The sequence below is a fragment of the Molossus molossus genome, unplaced genomic scaffold, assembly GCF_014108415.1.
Source record: "Molossus molossus isolate mMolMol1 unplaced genomic scaffold, mMolMol1.p scaffold_m16_p_6, whole genome shotgun sequence".
NCBI lineage: Eukaryota > Metazoa > Chordata > Mammalia > Chiroptera > Molossidae > Molossus > Molossus molossus.
The window spans coordinates 78,723,125-78,743,777 of record NW_023425399.1 but is presented as its reverse complement, the minus strand read 5'-3'; the positions used below and the strand labels follow the sequence as shown (position 1 = coordinate 78,743,777).

Sequence of the window (20,653 nt, the reverse complement as noted above, 5' to 3'; positions counted from 1 at the left end):
ATATTTATGCCAGTAAATTTGTAGATTAGGAGTTGGCAGACTTTTTTCTGTAAAGAGCCAGAGAATAAATATTTTGGTCTTTGTGTGCCACATTGTCTTTATCTCAACTACTGGACTCTTGTTGTAGCATGAAAATAGCTATAGAAAATACAAGTGGTCAGGACTGTGTTTCATTAAAACTTCATTGACAAAACAGTCCATTGGCTGTATTTATACTGTAGGCCCTAGTTTGCTAACCCTTAATGCAGATATATTTATGAAATGGCTTTGGGAACATTGGAATACTAGAGCACTGAGAATAACATTTATTCATAACTGTATTCCTCTTTCCTTAGTTAGGCATTCTACTAAAATGTAGTTCAGATTTTAGCTAACAGAAAAGTTATTTCTTGCATTTTCTTTGTGCAATTTAATTACAAGGACTCGCGTATTGATTTTTCACTGAAGTCCAGTCATCTTGCAGGTGAAATTTATCATGTCTTAAAAGTAAAGGTGTACTGTAGCATTTAATAACAATAGTAATTTTATGAAGGTATGTTTATGTTACCCTAGAAATACTTTCCAAAGGCTTCTATAATGGCAGCATTAAGCAATATATTTTTGTATCTAAAACCATTATGAGAAACATATATTTTATTCAAGTAAATAGAATGTGAAAAATTTATTCAGGGGAAAAAAACTTATGGAGCTCTTTTATATTTTGCATTATTTAGCATATGCTGTGGAATTGGCAACCAGCAGAACAAATGTTTGACAAAATATGATAATTGCTTCCATTGTTCATTCTAATTTAATTCAAGTTATTTACATGTGAAAGGCCTAAATGCTTTCATTCTCTTAAAAAATGGAAGATAAAGTTTTTTTTCCCCCCTCAATGAGGATTATCAGAGTTAAGACTAAGTGTAATGTTTCTAAAATTACTGTTTTTTGCTTTTAAGAAAACTTGCACGTTATTTCGATATGAAAACAATCACATTGGTAAATATTTGGCTAATGCAATTGAGATTATTTTTTATGTATTTCCATTTCTTTCTCTTTTTTTTCAGTTTTATCTGAAAGTTAAAATATATTTAGGGTCTTCACTCAGTGGCCATTAACGTTTCTTCCTGTCTCTTGTCGAATTGATGTAGGTCATAATGATTACGGTTATCAGCAACCGTCGTATCCTGAACAAGGCTACGATAGGCCTTATGAGGATTCCTCACAACATTACTACGAAGGAGGTATCTATATACCTTCACACACATACACATATATATCCCCTTCTACAGGAACGAAAATTCTTGCATAAGAACTTCTACCCATGCAAAGCTCTTGTAGAGTAATAGTTGCTGGCTGTCTTGAAAATTACAGTGAGCCCAGAACAATCAAAATAATTTCCTTACAAATATTTAAAATGTATAACCATGACTTTCCATTTCTAACAACAATAAAAAGACTAAAACATTTAAAAATAATTTTTTCCTCAGTGGAAATTTTCTATTTGAACATAAATCCATAGATTCAATCTTTTTTTGTGTGTGTGTTTACATATGTATTATTTCACATATAAGTATAGTGCCTTTAGGAAACAGCTTGCTGATCTTGTGTAGCTAGTGTGTGCTCTTGTAGCTGTCTTTAATTTTGTCTTTTTTATTTTATTTAGCATAGTCATGATCTTATGACTGTGATGTTCCAGTAAATGTAATGCTCGTATGGCAGAGACGCTGAAAATGCTGCAGTTCAACCTTGCAAAATTGGCTTTAACTGCAGTTTGTTTGGCCGAAATCCTTCTGTTTGGTTTGAGTTTTTTCTTTGTTTTGTTAACTTTTAAAAATCAGTATGGCATTTTATTTTGTTCTTGTGTTGTTGGCTCTGCATCTTAGAGGAAAAAGTTAGTTAAGCAAACTTCTCAGTGTTTTTTTCCTCTTCTCCAATTATACTGTAGGAAATTCACAGTATGGCCAACAGCAAGATGCTTACCAAGGACCACCTCCTCAACAGGGATATCCACCCCAGCAGCAGCAGTACCCAGGGCAGCAGGGCTATCCAGGACAGCAGCAGGGCTATGGTAATAGCTTACTGCATTTTTTTTTGTTCCCCCAAAACCTGGTGATTAATGTTTTGAAACATGGAAGTGGATATTTATCATTTTTGAAAATTCACAGTTTTACCTCAGTCTATTATTAGTGTTTATTTAAAATGTTCTTAGATGTCCGCTGGTGTAGCTCACTGGTTGAGCATCGACCCAAGTACCAAGAGGTTGCTGATTTGATTCCCTGTCAGAGCACATGCCCAGGTTGTGGGCCCAGTCTCCAGTGGGGGGCATGCAAGAGGCGGCCAATCAGTGTTTTTTGTCATCGATGTTTCTATCTCTTCTTTCCCCTCTCTAAAATCAATAAAGAAAAATATTAAAATGTTCTTAGATAAACTGTTAATCTATTTAAAAAGAAACAAGCTAGAGATGGTTCATTTACCAGAGATAATGCCCTGTAGTCATATAATAGACAAGAAATACGAATTCTTAAATCTATTTGGCATTTATGACCAGCCAATAGTTTTGTATGTGCTTGGAAAACTGATAAATTGGTTGTTTATTAACCATATCTACATTATCTGATAAACAAATTTGTTTCTAAAACTAAAGACTTTTGTAACTATTGTTAATTTTTTGAGGAACCACCATACTGTTTTCCATAGTGACTGTACCAGTCTACATTCCCACCAGCAGTGAATGAAGGTTTCCTTTTCTTTACAACCTCTCCAACACCTGTTATTACATGTCTTGTTGATAATAGTCATTCTAACAGGTGTTAGCTGGTATCTCATTGTAATTTTGATTTGCATTTATATGTACACTTGAAACCTATATGATCCTATTGACCAATGTCACCCCAATAAATTTAATTAAAAAATATGAATGACTATTACTATGAAAGATAATATTGATCTTTAGAGTACAAATGTGGTCTATTCAGAATTCATAAAATAGTATTTTTTTCAGTCTCTAGATAACTATATCCACAGAGCGGGTATAGTTACTGCAGCTTTGTATCTTACAGAGTGTGGGGAAATCTTAGCCATATTTCCCATATCTCCTAGCTGGATATCTGACTTTAAATATAACTTTATTAGATAAAGAGTGGGAAATGATAAGGAGCTGATATCTCAGTCTTAAATTTCAGGCTACTAGAACAATTTTATTTGAAATAGGAAAATACAGTTTTAATGAAAGAGAAGGAGCTGTTATGTTAATCTGACATCTTTTGCTAACATGGTCTCTTTCTTACATCAGTGTGTCTTCTTACTTTTTTTGTTGTTGTTGATCCTCATCAGAGGATATTTTTCCATTGATTTTTAGAGTAGGAGGGAGGGAGGGAGGAAGGGAGGTAGGAAAGGAGAGGGGGAGAGAGAGAAACATTGATGTGAGAAGGGCACATTAATTGGTTGCCTCCTGTATAACCCGAACCAGGGCCGGGGTTTGAACCTGCAACCCAGGTACGTGCCCTTGACCAGGAATTGAACCTTTGACCCTTTGGTCTGTGGGCTTAGGCTCTTACCACTGAGCCACACTGGCCAGGCTCTTCTTACTTTTTTATTCATTGATGTGAGTTCTCCTATTACTGTGACACCCATCTCTACTCTGATAGCAAATCCAGGAACTAAGATTAGTCTGAAAATTCTCCTGCCTTCAGCATAAACACTGAAATTCAGTCAGGTATTGGCAGCCAGGCATTTTCCCCAAAATAAGTTCTGGATTCCTAATTTCAGATATGACTTTAGAAATATTCCATGGATTTCTTGTTTTTACAAAGAGACTTTATTGCTCTTCTCAAATGGAAACATTTAATGACCATTGAATATTTGTACTTTGAATAAATGGGGTATTCTGGTTTTATTGTACTTGCATGAAAATGAATATGTGGCTAAATCAGGTAAACTTACTGATTTAAGAGAAATAATTATTTTCAGCGGGAAGAAAGCATAAAGTTAATTTTTTTTTTTAAATCTTCATTTGAGGACATTTCTACATTTATTTTCAGGTAGAGCGGAAGGGAGAGAGAGAGAAACATCAATGTGAGAGAGACACATTGAGTGGCTGCCACCCACACGACCCCAACCATGGCCGGGGACAACCTGCAACCGAGGTACATGCTCTTAGCGGGAACCAAACCCGGGACTCTTTAGTCCGCAGGCCGATGCTCTAACTGCTGAGCCAAACCAGCCAGGGCAAGAAAGTGAAATACTTTTGGTTTAGGTAGCTAAACACTGTTTTGTTAGACATCAGAAATCCTAAATAAGTTCCCATTTTGCTTATAAATAGACTTCAGTTATCAAACTTCCTTTTAAGAGAAAATTTAGAAGTTTTAATAATTGAATGTATAATTAAATAAGTAAAATAATAGACTGATGTAATTTATTTAAGCCTGAAAATTTATCGTTCTCTTTTGGCACTTTTCTCCACAATCGTTTTTATGGCAGGTTTTGAGTAGCCGTTGTTAGAAAACATTTGTAAGTATCAAAGCTTTTTAGCTTATGCTTTATAAAGTAAGCTTTATAATAGACAATGGTAGTAGAGTTTATGAAATAGACATATTGTTTGGCAAACCTAATTGCTCCCTTGCTATCCTTGAAATTTGAAATCATTCATTTTTATGGGTTAAGTACTGTATTAAAGGCGATTGGTATACAGAGTGTAATCTTGGAATCAAGTTTCCAACATGCAACTTGTAGCTTATCAAGTCCTCTTTATTTTCTGTTTGAAAGTATTGTGAAAATAAGTTTGTCAGTGCAGAGCATAAAGCATTTTTTTTGGTGATTGCAAATATAAATCTAGAATTTACATGTAAAATCATTCTTTTTTATTCCATTAGTTTTTGCAAGTATAAATCTAGAGTCATACAGCTGTAAATATCATTGATTCCCAAACTTTATTCAGAAATTGTTTCAATATTTTAGTTTGAATCTGCTTCTCATCTTTTTTTTATTTTTTCTTACTTCTTGCTTATATTGGTTAACTTTCTAATATAGATGAATATTTTTAATATGGAATTAACCTGCATTACAGCTCCTGAATCTCTTTTATTCATTTTAACGAAGACATTTTTAATGGCTAATACATAGCATAATAAGTTACATTGAATCAAACATCTGGTATATAGTGGTATCCTTAAATTATTTTCACTCTTATGATAACCTTTGGGATTTATTTCAAAAAGCATTTGAGAAAAATCAAAATACCAAACTATCCTTTTTAGTTTAGATATTAAAATATAACATCCAATTTTAAACCTTTTTAGAGTTTTAGGGAATTATGTTTTCATCTGGGCTCTTGTTTATATTAATTATTTTTGCAGGTCCGTCACAGGGTGGTCCAGGTCCTCAGTATCCTAACTACCCACAGGGACAAGGTCAGCAGTATGGAGGGTATAGACCAACACAGCCTGGACCACCACAGCCACCACAGCAGAGGCCTTATGGATATGACCAGGTAAGTTACTTGGCCAACTGTGTGATTGCCACATTGTTTGTGCATTGTTGATTAGGTTAAATATTTTAACTTGAAGGCTCTTTTTTCCCTTCTCCTGTTCATAACACATGAGTTGACCAATGGAAACCTATTTACTTTTTTTTTTTGGTGCATGCCCCTAGCGGGAACCGAACCTGGGACTCTCTGGTCTGCAAGCTGACGCTCCAACCACTGAGCCAAACTGGCCAGGGATGAAACCTATTTACTTTTAACTCTTTTTCATAAAATGCCAGCACAGTAGATCATAATTACTCTAACATGTAAAACATGTCTTAGCTCAAGGCACCAGCATTTTATTCATTCATATTCTCTCATTCTCATTCTCTATTTAATTCCCGTTCCCTTTATCTTCCTGCCAGCACTGTACTTCCTTAATAACATCCATGATATCCCTTCTTTTTAAATTCATACTTACAATCTGTCTCTGTTGCCTCCTTCCATGCACATATCTATTATCTCAAGTCTTAATAATCTTTCTTCCCCTGTTATCTTTCCTTCTACTTTCAAAGATGTAGAGATGTGTATCTTAAGACAACTGTATTCTTTTGAACCTAGTGTTTATTTAGGTTCTGTCTTTTCAACAGTAAACTTCTCAGATTTAACCTGTGCCACAGTCATACTTCTGTGAATCCTCTCATACGTGCTCTGAATTATAGTATGAATGATTTATTGTGTTCGCAATTTCTTTAGATTGATTTCAGGTTTGCTAATGAGTTTCTGGTAAGGATAATCTGGTCTATTCACCACTTAAGCTACCTCAAGTAGGTTTTTTTGTTTTTTGTTTTTGGTAAGTTATGGTTTCAGGGTCAGATGATCTGTTTGAGGAACAACTCAATGTGGTGATAATTAGATACTGAGGAATGAGCATTTCTTTTAGTAACACTTTTTCATGCCTACAACCCGTTTGTACTGACACTTTTCTATTTAAATGATAAAGATGAAAGAGACATAAGAGACTGAAACTAAAAGGGTAAAGGAAACGACAGATGACTAATATTGAAAAAAGTACACTAGAACTAAAAGGATTAGGCTGAGGATTTATTAAATTTTTAAAGCATAATAAGTCTTGGCTAGTGAGTATTTAAGGGCAAGATTCTTAAGCAGATAACATTTAAGTTCATTCTAATCAATTTAAGAAGTTAACTTTTTAAAAAGAGACATTCTGGTCATCTATTCTCTCATTCAAAAAATATTTTATTAATTTTTGACGTGTGCTGGACATTACATTAGGTCCTAGATAGGTAAAAGAGACATTGCCCCTATAGCTTGTGGAGCAATTGTCTTGATCATTTTTTGACTTCACTTTGGCATTTAACATATGTTCCTATTTTCATCCTGTCAATTCTTGGCTCAGTGTTTTTCTTTGTTTCTTTATTTATCCTGTCTTATATTTTCATTAACCTTAACTCACTCTTCTTAATCCAACTTCAACTTCATTTTTCCACCTGTATATAGAACATCTCTTTTTTGGTGTCTTGCCATTTTCTTTAACTTGAGCATGTCATGGTCTAAACTAATCATTTTCTCTCTAAATCAGTGTATTTCTAAATCCCCAAAATTAACATGATGAAGTAAATGTTTCTTGAGCAACATGTATATGCCAAGTACCTAAGATTACAGCGTATTGGGAGCTAAGATAGACTTGGATTCTGCCTTTGTGAACGTAAGTCTACAGGGGATTCAGACAAGTAAGCAGATGACATAATATAGTGTGAGAAGTATTTGGATGAGGAAAGGCAAGATTTTTGTGGAAGGAAGCTCCTAACCTAGATAAAGAGAAAATGTTCCTTGGGAAGGATTATGTAAGTGTGAGGGCTAATACGTAATGACTAGGTATTAGCCAGGTAGATATAGGGTAGGGAAAGGTATTCTAGTCAGAAGTGTATTCACAAAGGACATGTTGAGATGTGTGGTTCAGTAAAGCAGAAGCATGGGTAAGAAGAGGCAGGATTGGAGAGATAAATTGGGGTTAGATTAGTAAGACTCTTCTAAGCCATATTAGGGCACTTGGTAAATATGATATATGTTTTTTGACACTTGGCAAACATATGATATATAATATCATGCTTGACATATGATAGATATTTGATATACAGCTATCCCTTGAACTACACAGATTTGAACTGCATAGGCCCACTTATAAGTGGATTTTTTTCAATTGACTGCCATTCATTTGAGCCACACAGTTGAAACCTGTCTTGAACTCCACAGTTGGGAATCCACCTGTGCAGAGGGCTGACTATAGTTATATATGGATTTTTGACTATGCAGGAGATCAGTACCCCTAACCCTCATATTGTTCAACGGTCAACTGTACTTCTTTTGTCATCATCATTATTCCACCCCCTTAAGTTCTTAGGAACTTGGGACTGTACTGTGGATAAAGACCCATGAAGTTTGCTAGCCACATCCACTTCCCCACTAGAAAGGCTATGAGGAGGGGACCACTTTAGCTCTTCTGTGTCAGTAGTCTCTGCACATTTGTTTTATGTTTCACCTCATCTGTATTCCCCAACCCCAAACACTTATGATCTCTTTATTTTAGGGAAAGTAGTTCAGTTCACTTCTTCAGGATAGCTAAGACAATGGAAAACCAATACAGATTCTTAAACCCAACAGTAATACAATGATGGTAATGGTTTAGGCAAATGAATCTTGTAGCAATGTGCAGGATGAATTAAAAGAGGGGAAATTTGAGAGAGAAAACTTTGTTAGGGGGCTGCTATTTCTCCATCTATCTTTCTCATTCCAGTGAACAGCAGATCCATTCTTACAGTTCCTTAGGCTAAAAGCCTGAGTTATCCTTGACTTCTTTCTTTCTTGGAAATCCAACATCTTGTCAAACACCAAATTTTATCATTCTTACTTTAAAATATATCCAGTATCTAATCATTTTTTAAAATTGTGTTTTTCAGTTACAGTTTACATTTAGTATTATTTTGTACTAATATCAGGTGTACAGCATAGAGGTTAGACAATCATATCTTTTACAAAGCGATCCCCTTGATACTTTAAATATTCACCTGGCACCATATGTAGTTATTATGATATTATTGACTATATTCCCTATGTTGTATTTTACATCTCTGTGACTACTTTGTAACTACCAATTTGTACTTCTAATTCCTTTACCTTTTTTTATGACCTCCTACTCTCATCCAAGCCAAAGTCAATGCTATCACTTATTGAAACTACTGCAGTAGCATCTACTGTTTTCATCCCGGTTCTTCTACACAGAACCAAGAGTGATATTTTAAAAACATTGGTCAGATTATGCCACCCCTCTACTCAAAATCCTGTGGTGACTTTAGTCTCACTCAGAGTAAAATCCAGATCTTATAATGGCCTATTAAGACCTTACATGACTTTGTCCTCATTTCCAGCCCACTATCTCAACTCTGCATTGATACCTCTACTCACTGCCCTTATTCACTCTGCTTCAGTCACATTGGCGTGCATGCAAGCATGTTTCCACCTCCGTATCTTCACATTTTGTGCTCCCTCTTCTGCTTGAAATTCTTCCCCTGGTACCTGCAATGCTTGCTTCTTCACTTTCTTCAAATCTCTGTTCTGATAACGTCACTGTGTCATATGTCCAGGAGTCCTTCATTATTTATCTAAAATAGTAACACCCTCAATTGCCTCACTGTTTCCCTGTTCTTCTTAATATATCTAAACAGCTTTACTAAAGTATAATTGACATACAGTAAACTGCACGTATTAAAAGTGTACAGTTTGATGTATTTTGACGTGTATATACTCATGAAAGTATCAAAATCAAAATAATAAAATATTTGTCATTCCTAAAAGTTTCAATGTCCTTTGAAATTCTTCCACTCACCACCAAAATTTCACTAGATTACCACTAATCTACTTTCACTGTAGATTAGTTAACATTTTTCAAAATTTTATACATTTTTGGGGGGTCTGGCTTTTTTAACTCAGCATAATTCTTTTGATGTTTATTATATTTATCAACAATCTCTTTATTGCTATATTTCGTTATAATATGGATGTACCACAATTTGCTTATTCTTTGAACTATAGATGGAAGTTTTGGTTTCCATTTTGGGGCTCTTAGAGTTAAAGTGCTATAAACATTTGTGTTTAAATTTCTGTGTGGACATATACTTTCATTTTTCTTGGATAAATACCTAGTACTGAAATGGTTGTATTATGTGATAGGTACATGTTTAACTTGTAAAGAAGCTGCCAAACTGTTTTCCAACATCATTGTACCCCTTTACATCCCACCAGTAGTGTATGAGAGTTTCAATCCTTCCCATCGTTAGCAACACTTGGTATGGTCAGTCTTTTTAATTTTACCTATTCTAATACATATACTATAGTGATATTCATTGTGCTTTTATTTTGCATATCTCTTCAGTACTGATGATGATGACCATCTTCTTTTGGGCTTTTCTAATCTGTGTATCATCTCTGAAATGACTGTTCAGATCGTTTGCTCATTTTGAAATTTGGTTATTTTTTTACTATTGAATATTGACATCTTCATACATTCTACATACAAGTTCTTTATCAGATGTGCTTTGCAAATTTTTTTTTTTCAAATCAAGTCTGTAGCTTGCTTTTTAATTCTCTTATAGTCTTTATGTAAAACATTTTTAACCCAAAGTCGTAAAGATTTTCCCTTATGCTTTATTGTAGAAGTCTTCTATCTTTAAGCTTTACATTTAAGTCTGATTTTGAGTTAATTTTTGTATACAGTGTGAAGTATGAATTTAAGTTTGCATGTTTTTTTCCCTCTCAAATGGATAGCAAATTTGCTCAGCACCATTTGTTGAAAAGAATAATCTTTCTCTACTGAATTGTGTTTAAACCTTTGCTGAAAATCACTTATCTATAATCATGTCAGTTTCTGGAGTTGATGCTGTTATATTGATTAATATATCTGTCTTCACATTATCTTTATTACTATAGTTTTATAGTAAGCCTTGAAGTCAGGTATTGTTAGTCTTCCAACTTTGCTCTTTTTCAGAATTGCTTTCACATTTTAGGTCATTTGCATTTCCATATGAATTTTAGAATCAGCTTGTCAGTTTCTATATAAAAGCCTACTGAGATTTTGATTGGAATTGCCCTGAATCTATAGATCAATTTGGGGAGACATGACATTTCTTCAAAAGTGTTATATAGTTTTCAGTGTACAGGTCTTACATAGACAGCTTTTGTCAGATTTATACATAAATCTTTTATATATATGTATATATATTTTATACTCACCCGAGGACATTTTTTTGCATTTATCTGGAGGGAGAGAGGAAGGAAGAGAGAGAGAGAGAAACATTGATGTGAGAGAGACACATTGAGTGGTTGCCACCTACATGGTCCCAACTGGGTCCAGGGAAAAACTGCAACTGAGGTACGTGCCCTTAGCGGGAACTGAACCCAGAACTCTCTGGTCTGTGGGCCAATGCTCTAATTGCTGAGTCAAACTGGCCAGGGCTTTTCTGTATTTTTTGATACGATTGTAGATTTAAAAAATTAATTTTCATTTGTTAGTTGCTAGTTATATACGGTTATATTTTTATATATTGCTATTTCATTTAAATTATAACATTATGGCCCTGGCCAGTTTGGCTCAGCGGTTAGAGCGTCGGCCTGCGGTCTGGAGAGACCCGGGTTCGGTTCCCGCTAAGGGCACGTACCTCGGTTGCAGTTTGTCCCCGGCCCTGGTTGGTCGTGCGGGTGGCAGCCACTCGATGTGTCCCTTCACATCGATGTTTCTCTCCTCTCTCTCCCTCCCACTCTACCTGAACAAAAAAAAAAAATGGAAAAATGTCCTCGGGTGAGGATAAAAAAAAAAATAATAATAAAAATAAATAAATTATAACATTATGACCTCACTTACTATTTTCAGTAGCTTTTTTATAGATTCCATCAGAATTTCTACATAGAAATTATGTTGTCTGTGAATAAAGACAGTCTTCTTCCTTTCCAATCTGAATGCTTCCCTTTGTCTCCACCTTTATCCTTCCCCATCCCCCGCCCCAGAACCTCCAAGCCAGTGTTGAATAGAAATAGTGAGAGTGGATATGTGTTTGAGAAGTGGACAATTGTCTTATTCCTGATCTTAGGGGGAAAGCCATCAGCTTTACATATGATGTAGGATTTTTGTAGATGTTCTTTATCAGGTAGAGGTTATTGTCTGTATTTCTAGTTTGCTGAGGATTTTATATTTTGAAATCCTCACCCAAGGATATTTTTCCATTTTATCTCCAGATAGAGTGGGAGGGGGAGAGAGAGAGAGAAACATAGATGCGAGAGAGAGGCATAGATTGATTGCCTCCCACGTGACCGACCCTGCCCAGGGCCGGGGACCAAACCGCAACCTAGGTACTTGCCCTTTACGTGAATCGAACCCGCGACTCTTCGGTCCGCGGGCCCACACTCTACTTACCATTTAGCCAAACCGGCCAGGGCTTTGCTGAGAATTTTTATCAGAATGAATGTTGAATTTTGTCAAATGAATTTTTTTAAAAAAATTTGTTAGTATGTTAAATTGCATTGTTTGATTTTTGTATTTTTTTTTAAATCCTCACCCAAGGACATTTTTGCATTTATCTTCAGATAGAGTGGGAGGGAATGTGGGAGGAAAAGAGAGAGAGAAACATTGATGTGAGAGAGACACATCAACTGGTTGCCACTCACGTGATCCCAATCAGGGCTGGGGACAAACTGCAACTGAGGTACATGCCCTTAGCGAGAACCGAACCTGGGTTTCTCTGGTCCGTAGGCCGACGCTTTAACCACTGAGCCAAACTGGCCAGGGCTGATTTTCATATTTTAAATCAAACTTGCATACATGGGATAAACTCCACTTGGTCATGATGTATTTATCCTTTTTAGATATTGTTGGATTTGATCAGCTAAAATTTTGTGAAGAATTTTTGCTTTTATTTTCATGAGTGCTATTGGACTGTACTTCTCTTTTCTTTAATGTCTTTGTCTGTTTGTTGTTGTTTTTTAAAATCAAAATAGTACTGGCTTTGCCCTGGCTGGGTGGCTCAGTTGCTTAGAGTGTCATCCCATAAAACAAAAGGTTGTGGGTTCGATTCTAGGTTAGGGTGCAATCCTAGGTTCTGGCTTCTGTTCCAGGTTGGAGTGTATATGCGAGGAAACCAATCAATGTTTCTTTTTCATATCGGTGTTTCTCTTTCTTCCTCTCTTTCTTCCTTCCTCTCTAAAAATCAATGAACAGAAACATCCTCAGGTAAAGATTAAAAAAAATAAAAGTACTGGCTTTATAAAGTGAGTTGGTAACTATTCACCCCTCTTTAGTTTTCTGGAAGGATTATGTATAATTGGTAGTATTTTTTCCAGAATGTTTAGTACAATTCACCAGTGAAGTCATCTGGACCTAGAGTTTTATTTGTAGGAAGGACTTTAATTATAAATGTAATTTCCTATTAGATATGGTATATTCATGTTACCTATTTCTTTTTTGAGTAAACAATTATATTTTTCCAAGGATTTGTCCATTTTACCTGTGTTGAATACTTTTTTATAGTTCTTTTAGTATCTGTAGAATCAGTAGTAGTATTATCACTTTCATTTTTTATATTGGTTATTTGTGTCTTCTCCTTCCCCTCCCAGATTAAAATGGCTATAGGTTTTTATCTACTTTATCAGTCTTCTCAAAAAGCCAGCTTTTGGTTGCCACCCACACGACCCCAACTGGGGCCGGGGACAAACTGCAACTGAGGCATGTGCCCTTAGCAGGAACCAAACCCGGGTCTCTCTGGACTGTGGGCCAAAGCTCTAACCGCTGAGCAAAACTGGCTAGGACTTTAAGAGCTCTGTATATTTTGGGTAAACAGTCCTTTTTCAGATGTGTCTTTTGAAAATATTGTCTTGTCTTCTTGCCTGTCTTTTTATTCTCTTGACATCATCCTTTGCAGAGCAGAGAATTGTTAATTTTAATGAAGTCCAGCTAATCAGTTATTTCTGTCAGTGATCATGCCTTTGGTGTTGTATCTAAAAAGTCATTACCAAATTCAATGTCATCTAGGTTTTCTCCTATGTTATCTTCTAGGAGCTTTATAATTTTATATTTTACATTTAGGTCTATGATACATTTTGAGTTAATTTTTATTAAAGGTCTAAGGTCTGTCTCTAGATTTGTTTTTTTGCATGTGGATGTTCTGTTCTAGCACCATTTGTTGAATATCTTTGCTTTATTATACTACCTTTGCCTATTTGTAGAAGATCAGTTGATTATTTTATTTTTTGTTAATCCTCACCTGAGGATATTTTTCCGTTGATTTTTTTTAGGTAGAGTGAAAGGAAGGGAGGAAGAGAGAGAGAGAAACATCAGTGTGAAAGAGACACCGATTGGTTGCCTCCTGCACAATTGGCGCTGGGGACGAACCTGCAACCCAGGCATGTGCCCTTGACCAGTAATCGAATCCTTTGGTCCACAGGCTGGCGCTCTAACTGCTGAGCCAAACCAATCAGGGCCAGTTGATTATTTTTATGTGGGTCTATTTCTGGGCTCTCTGTTCTGTTCCATTGCTCTGTTTGTTTATTCTTTTACCAGTACCACACTGTCTTAATTTGCTGTAGCTTTATAGTAAGTCTTGAAGTCGGTTAGTGTCAGTCTTCCAACTTTGTTCTTCAATATTGTGTGACTATTATAGGTAGTTTGTCTCTCCATATACACTTTAGGATCATTTTGTCAGTATCCACAAAATGCTGGGGATTTGATCGGGAATGTGTTAGTTTTAGATCAAGTTGGAAAGAACTGACATGTTGACAGTATTGATTTTCTTATGCATGAACATGCAACATATCTCTCTTTATTTAGTTTATTTCTTTCATCAGTTTTAGTTTTTTTTCTCATACAGATCTTACACATATTTTGTTAGATTTATACCTAAGTATTTAATTTTGAAGGTGTGCTAATGTAAATTGTATTGTGTTTTTAATTTCAAATTCCACTTGTTCATTACTGGTATATAGGAAAGTGATTGACTTTTGTGTAATAACCTTTATTCTGTAACCTTGCTTATTAGTTTTAGGAGGTTTTTGCTGATTATTTTTGGGATCTTCTTCCTAGATGATGATGTCATCTCTGAACAAAGATAGTTTTATTTTTTCCTTCCCAATCTGTGTACCTTTATTTCCCCTTTCTTATTGTGTATGCTAGGAGTTCCAGCACAGTGTTGAACAGAAACAGTGAGAGCGTACACCCTTCCTTGCTCTTGATCTCAGTGAGAAAGTTTCATTAAGTATGATGTAGATGCTTTGATTTTTTTAGCACAGCATTTATTTCCATATGACAGTTCCTATGTAGTTATTGTTCATAGTCATGCTTTCTTCCCTTAGAATGTCAGTTCTTCAAAGACATCACCATGTCTGTTTTTATCATTTTGAGTCTCCATCACTTAGTTTGCAGAGCATTTTCATGTTTTTGTTCTTCATTTTTTTAATCCTCACATAAGGATGTTTATTGATTTTTTTGTTTTGTTTTGTGTTTGAAGAGAGAAATTGGGAGAGAAAAAAAGAGAGAGATAGAAACATCAGTTGCCTCCCATATGTGCTCCAACTGGGGATTGAACCTGTAACCCTCGGTATGTGCCCTGTCCAGTCATCGAAGCCATGACCTTTTGGTGTACAAGAGAGAGCTCTAACCGACTGAACCACCTGTCCAGGGCCATGTTTTTCTCCTTGTATAACTTTTTAAGGCAATGATTATATTTATCCTCACTTCTCAGATAAGAAAATTGAGAAAGGAAGGTTTATTAACTTACTCAAGGACAAGAAACTGTTAAGTGATGGAGTTATCACTAGAAATTGTTAGCTGGCTTCAAACTCATACTTTGAACTCTAGAATTTGCTAATGGTAACAGATAATACAGTATACTTCTTTGGGCTTGCCTGTGGTTTGATTTGGTTCTAGCATTGTAATCAGGGGTGGGTCAAGTTATTTAAATTCATAGTGCCTCAATTTCTTCTGTGTAAAATGGAGATAATATTTACTATATAGGTTATAGATGGACATAAAGCACTTATTACAGTGTCTAACACGTGAAAAAGTCTTAGTTAATTGAGATATATTAAGATTTAGCTATCATTAGTACTAGTCAGACTTCTTATTTCTATTATTGCAAGTTCTGTGTACCAAATAATTTTACTCATTATTGTATATTCTCTCATTTCCACTTCCGTAAGCATTCTATACCTATTTTTCTCCATTCCTTTGCTTTAGCGACTTCTTCTATTTGAATTGACCCTTCTGCTTTTCTCTGCTATTTAAAATGTACTATGCTCTTAAGGCTCCCACAGTCTCAGAAATATTTTTCTAATTATTTTAGCTGTGTTAACCTTTTCCTTACTGAACTTCTTATAGAACTTATGTTCTGTAGTTGTACTTTAATTATTTATTTGTAAGTCTTGCCTTTCTTGTTTTACACATTTTTTATGGTGATTAGTATATAATATTTGTCCAATACATATTTATAATTGCTTAAATATAATACAGGTGGGGCAAAAGTAGTACCAAAACACAAGAATTTATTCTCGGTATTATTATTATTACTTTTTTTTTTTTTTAGTCCTCGCCCAAAAATATTTTTCCACCGATTTCCAGATAGAATGGAAGGGGAGGGAAGGGGGAAGAGAGAGAGGAACATTACGTGGGAGAGACACATTGATTGGCTGCCTCCCACACAACCCCGACCCGGGCTGGGGATCAAACCTGCAACCCAGATACATGCCCATGACCAAGAATGAACCCACGACCTCTGGGTCCACAGGTTGACTCTCTAACTGCTGAGCCAAACCAGTCAGGGCTACTCTTGTATTATTATTTATTAATTATTGTATTTTCCATATGAACAACTGTAAACATACTTTTGCCCAACCGTGTATTTGGCATATGTTGGAGAAGTCATGTGTCAGGCACTTTTCAATACGTGAGGCAAAAGGATAGGTAAGACTTTCTCTTATCTTCATGTAATTCATAATGTAGTAGATAAATTATAGCTCATATATAGATAGCACAACCGTTTTTAACCTCTCTTCACAATATGTGCAACTCACTTTCATTAATATCTCATTATACACATTTATCAGGGGAACATTTCTCCCCAATATTGAGACTTGCCTATTTATACTTCTTTATAATTTTATAAAGCCCTTTTTCATATCCTCTCTTATTTAAGTGTCCTAACAAATGAGGTAGGAATTAATGGAGCCATGACTAGAAAGAAAATTGAGATCCAGAGATGGAGATGTTATAGTCCCACCTTATAGGTCAAGAAACTCAGTCTCAAAGAGATTTTTTTTAGACTCAAGTAGAAAGATAACGGTAGAGTTGGGACTTAAACTCAGCTTTGGTATTTAAGTCATCTAACAATTCAATAATAAACTCCTATGTGTTAAGCACTGACATATTTCTTTAAACTTTGCATTATAGGAATCTTTAAACAAATGCTAAAAAGGGGTATATCACATGAATTCCTGTGTATCCACCGACCAACTTCAACAGTTATCAATATTTTGCAGTATTGTTTTATACACCCCCACACTAATTTTTGTCTTTTCAGAGTATCTTAAAGCAAATCCTAGCTTTGATATTCTACTCACCAGTATTTCAAGATAGACAATGACTTTAAATTTTGCCATAAAGTACATTAATATTTTTTAAAAACCTTAATTCTATTTATAATACAATAATCCATTAGATATATAGTGGCATTAAACAGATTTTCAAGTATATCTATTTCTATGGAAATGTAAACTTTTAGGGTACTGTTTTCTATGGTATGCAGGTATTTCAACTCTAGACTACTTTGTTGATATAAAGTAGTTAATGTGACTTGGAGGGGGAAATTTTATCAAGGGAAGCAATTATCTGATTATGTTCTTTCCAGTGAGTACTGTCTTTGGAAAATAGGTGCTTTTATGAGTACTTATTTTAAAAACATCTAAGAAATTTTTGTTTAAAAATATATTTTCTAATATGTTTCTGTTTTCTTCTACCTTTTTCTTTATTTTTCTGTTGTAGAGTAAAAGATATTCCTTCTCCAAAATCCAAATTTAAAAGTTGTATACTGGACATTATTTACCTCCGTTGTAGAATTTTGCTGCTTCATCACTTGCTTGATACCTGTACTCTTTTTCTCTCCTGCCCTGTCAGCCTACACAGGCTTTCAAGTCTACTTTATTAAAAGCAACAAAAACAAAACAAACTTCCCTTGATTTTATGTATCAGCTGCCTGTCTGACTATCATTGCCTCAGAGAAAGGCCCAACTCTATAAGGTTCTTTTACCTTTCCCTCCCAGATATCTTTTCATCCTTGCCACTTATCCCAAATATCTTTAATGTTAGTTCATAGTAGTAATTATAATAAGGTAAACAGTCACAAAGTTGTTACATTAGCATAAAATGTATATACTAACATATATACTACACCAGAATTTAGACCCAGAATTTCTCACTCATTGTTGCCCAAATCACTGTGATAAGTACTATTCTATGCTCAAAGATTCTGAAATTCATTTGCAAGTGAATGAAATTACAGAGGTACTATGTACCTAAATATATAACAATTTTTGTTTGTTATAAATGTAATTGCTTTTATAGTATGTCAGTGTTAAGATTTATTTGTAATTTTCTGTGCCAAACTGTTATGATCAAATTATTATCTAATTGTATTTAAAATTTTATCTTTTAGGGACAGTATGGAAATTACCAGCAGTGAAAAAGTACTTACATTCCAATAGCCAGTATCTATTAGCAGCCATATTGTCACCTCAGCACTGTGGACACCTCCCTGTGAAGAGATCCTTTCATTCCATCTAGTTTTTGGAAAAACCTTGTGGCTCAGTGGCTGTTTCATCAGTAAGCAGCCTTTATGGCTTAGTTGTTTAAAAGGCTTTAGTAGCTCAAAAATACTCCTAATTTCACATTTCTACTCTAGATGGCAACATTGGACAGAAAATACGATGTAACCAATTTGCAATGATTTGGGAACTGTGTTTCAAATGGACTGTTACAGACTGAAAGGTGTGAACAGCTTTGTATGTTTATGAAGGTTAAGGGAATTTAATACTTTTCCACAGATTCTTTTGTAAGGGGAAGAGGGAAATGTACACTTTTTACAGTAGCAATATTTTGTATATTATGTTTATTTCATGTGGTGAATATGCAAGGCGGTACACTACGTGTTGGACAGAATCAGAAATCCTCTGTTAATGTGGATTGGAACATGGTGGATGCTTGATTGTGTTGGTCTCAAAATGGTGTGCTATACAGATAAAGCTGAGGGAGAAGACCAAGCACACTGTGTGTCCACTGTCAGTGTTCTTTAGAGAAAATTCAGATCCCTTAATCTGTTAGATAATCAAGGGCACTGTGATACTGTTTTGAGTAAAGACATTTTTTTAAAGCTTTCCAGTTTTGTGGATTAAACCTTTTTATAAAGATTGTTTATAATACAGTTTTAAAATGTGAGGCAATAAGTATTATTTCATGTTGGATCTGAAGAATCTCGGTAACAGTTTCAAGTAAATGAAATGGTAATCCTCTCCTAAAATAGCAATAACTGAAAATGGAAGTGTTAATTTTACCTTGTTTGAGTAATCAGGGAAGTAGTAATATCAAAGCATTTTATAAATGTTATCAAAGAAGAGTCAACATTGATTCAGTCATTTTATTTTTAACATTAGTAAGTTAATTGGTTTATGTAATAGAATAGTTCAGGAGACTTACAAACCTTTATTTCACCTTTCTTAGCTGGAAATAATACCATTTTTAAAGGGACACTTAAGTATTTCCCTTTTTTATGTTGGTTAATAAAACTCCAAAAGATGTTTAGGAAAATGCTTATTGATGAGATTAGTTATGATCTGTATTAAAAGCATAGAGGTGGCATTCTAGATCACTTTGTTCATTAGCATGGCATATTGAATCATACTTGAGACTGTCCTGTGCCTGATTACTTTAGCTCAATTCAGGGATATTGCATTAGGCAGGAAATCATGCATTGAGAAGTTTATAACCATAGTTATTTAAGCATAATCTGAAAACATGTAGCCGAAAGGTAAGTTGCTATTTTCATCACAGTTGCCTATGCCCAGGGAACAAGATGTATTCTTTATAATTGAATTGGTTTTTCCCACTTCTAACTGGAAACAAAACAGAGGGTGTGCCATTAATTTGAATTATGTTAATTTTTTCCATTGAATAAAGCAAAATATACTGTTCTCAACATACTATAATCAAAAGAAGGAATTTCAATGTGTGTGTGTGTATGAGAGAGAGAGTGTTTGTATATGTTTTGAGATTGGAATAGGTTTTTTATTTTTTCCCAACTTGGTCAGTAGAAAATGGACATCAAGTTTGAACAGATAAAGCATGGACAGCCTTATTGTGATTGAAATGCTTATAGGTTCTGTGCCAATTTTCCACCACTGTGTACTTTGTTGCTATTTAAAACTGTATCAACTCTAACGGAAGAATAAATTATTTGTGATTTTAATTTTCTCATTTGTTTCTTTAAATTAGATCTCTTTGACTCCCTTGTTTTGTCTGGAGACTATGCTGTGGGTATTTTATATAAGTGAGTCCAGTATAAATGGACTATATTTGTATTCTAGGACTTGATCAAAATTCTCTTGCCATGCCCAAGTTAATTAGAATTAACTGTTCAGTAATCAGCATGTTGTGTGGGCTGTTTGTTACAGAATTCTTTCTCTGAAAATGAAGTCCATGAGGCTATATCAAGATGACTGAATTAGATAAATGAGTTGAGGAGACAAAATTGTACTAAACCCAACCTGGTGTAGATATGTTATCTCATTTGAAATAAGCTCAACTGACATTAAGAAATAATTTGTCTTGCCAACCCATCTTCTGTTGTCTTATTCTCCTTTTAATGGAAACTAAAATTGCAATTTTAATAAGCAGAATTTCCTCCAGGACTTTCTTCCTGGAGACTAGTGCATTTGCAAGGTTTAATTGTTTTATAACAGTCTTATTTTGTAGAAGTTTTTAATTGGTGGTGACAAAAATTACCTTACTCCTCTGATACCTAGGAAGAAGAGCTTTACCAGTAGCTTTCTACCAATTTGATATTACTGTATAGACAGTATATTCTAAAACCAAATATTTTATCA

General features: G+C 34.8%; 1 protein-coding gene across 9 annotated transcripts in view; it reads left to right on the top strand.

Moving 5' to 3' along the window:
* SS18 (SS18 subunit of BAF chromatin remodeling complex) overlaps nt 1-20,016 on the top strand; it is a 72,301-nt gene extending 52,285 nt beyond the window's left edge. For 5 of the 9 annotated variants that reach the window (XM_036244553.1, XM_036244552.1, XM_036244551.1 and 2 more), the window contains 4 exons: nt 1,131-1,223; nt 1,928-2,050; nt 5,337-5,470; nt 18,211-20,016. In XM_036244553.1, the coding sequence (XP_036100446.1) occupies nt 1,131-1,223; nt 1,928-2,050; nt 5,337-5,470; nt 18,211-18,237 (377 nt within the window). In that variant the 3' untranslated portion in view covers nt 18,238-20,016. The remainder of the gene's footprint in view (nt 1-1,130; nt 1,224-1,927; nt 2,051-5,336; nt 5,471-18,210) is intronic. The other 4 variants (XM_036244554.1, XM_036244546.1, XR_004957051.1 and 1 more) reach the window with 3 other exon arrangements.
* Nucleotides 20,017-20,653: the final 637 nt, after the last annotated feature.